At 32.1% G+C, this 1,729-nt stretch overlaps 1 protein-coding gene across 1 annotated transcript; it reads right to left on the bottom strand.

The window, feature by feature from the left end:
* Window positions 1–422: 422 nt before the first annotated feature.
* LOC132047913 (uncharacterized) lies at window positions 423–1,157 on the bottom strand. Its single transcript, XM_059438886.1, has one exon. It carries the CDS (start codon window positions 1,155–1,157, stop codon window positions 423–425), a length of 735 nt encoding a protein of 244 aa, XP_059294869.1.
* Between the last annotated feature and the right edge of the window lie 572 nt (window positions 1,158–1,729).

Raw genomic sequence — 1,729 nt, forward strand, 5'->3', positions numbered from 1 at the left:
TTCCCATCCATTTATTATGGGAAAAAATATCATTGGCCCATTTAGTTAACAAAATATTTACACAATGTATATACATATCGTATAGTTTTGTACTAAATCTACATATCTATACATATAATATACATTTTTACACTGTTAATACAAACAAGTGTATAAATAGTTTAATCTACATATCTATACATATAATATACATTTTTACACTGTTAATACAAACAAGTGTATAAATAGTTTATATTTCGGACATGCTTAGTAAACTAGATAACCGAAGGATATATTTGTGTAAGTTCCCTTTACTATGGAGCAGTAGAATTTCCTAACAACAAAATCAATTCAGAATCGCAGCACATGTTCTTCATTTAAGATATTCACATACACATAATTAATTTTTGTAAAATGTAAATAGTACTGGTAAATATGGTTAACTAAAAAGGAGGAAAAGTTCTACCGAAATTGTTGACATTTGTGAAAATACCTACTAGATCTTGCCGGTATGGTAAATATGATTTCCTCTTATTCTTATCCATTTCCTTTGCCGCTTGATTCCTTAAATAAACTGAAGACGCCTTGTCGCCGCCTTTTGCCTTTAATTTTCCGGCAACCTTTGACGTCTCCGTTAAGCCCTTTGCTTTAGAAGTCTCATTTTTCATTCCTTTTTCCAGAAATACGAAACTGTCCTTGCCGTCGCTATTACTCCTACGCATCAAATCTCGAATACTCCACCGCTTAAACACCGATCCTGTTGAATTACTCTTCTTACATGTACTCGGTGACGGCTCGGTTAACTTCGGTTTCCATACACAATAGGTTCCTTGAGGTACACTTTCCAACTCATCAACCTCTGAAGATGATGACGATAACGGTTCGCGTTCTTCTAAGAACAAATCCTTTAACGATACTTGAACTGAACTATCAACTTTTTCCGATGGCTCGCCGTTATCACAAACGCCGTTTAGTAACAGATCGCGGTTGAAAACGGGGAAAATAGGTTTGATTTGACGGTCGAAGGGGAAATCATCTGGATTTTCACATCCAACAGAGAATTCAAAATCATCAGCACCGTCACCGTTAATTTCATTGGAGATTTTACCGGCAATTTCCACCACTCTATTTGAAGAATAGCTACTAAAGCTAGGGCAGAAATATTCTTCTTCCTCCATTTGGATTCTGCTAAAGCTGTAATTTCATAAACGTTCGGCTACACGTTTAGGGTGTCTGTGATGTTATTAATGGAGAGAGAATTATTTATGAGAGGGAAGAAGGACTGTTTCAGTTTTCACCAGCTGCGGTTTTATATTTGTAAAAATAATATTGTGACGAGAGGGTTTTTGCTTTTTCTTTTTCTTCTTCGAGAAATATTTAAGTATCTAATTTGTAATTAAAAAAATTAACATAAATGTAAAACATGTGTCATATTTTGCACAATTCACATTGAAAGATCATTTTATGAACATTATAAATGTTATTTTAATTAATAACTTTGAAAATCTGTTATTTACGACATAAAACTCGGTAGATGAAATACAAAAATAATTATATAATTTTTTTCTATTAAAATTGTAATTGGTCGTTGGAGATTGATTTTCATATTTATCATTAAACCATGCATTTTCATTTTCATTTTTAGCTACTAAATAACTTTATTAGTTTCATAAAAATACTGAAATACGTGTAAATATTTTGCAATTACTGATTGAAGCAGGATATTTAATCTTTTGTTATCTTACATTCC

Source organism: Lycium ferocissimum, chromosome 2, assembly GCF_029784015.1.
Source record: "Lycium ferocissimum isolate CSIRO_LF1 chromosome 2, AGI_CSIRO_Lferr_CH_V1, whole genome shotgun sequence".
NCBI lineage: Eukaryota > Viridiplantae > Streptophyta > Magnoliopsida > Solanales > Solanaceae > Lycium > Lycium ferocissimum.

Bases quoted from the DNA above. Each gene is read 5' to 3' on its own strand.
- LOC132047913 (XM_059438886.1), bottom strand. From the start codon at position 1,157: ATGGAGGAAGAAGAATATTTCTGCCCTAGCTTTAGTAGCTATTCTTCA.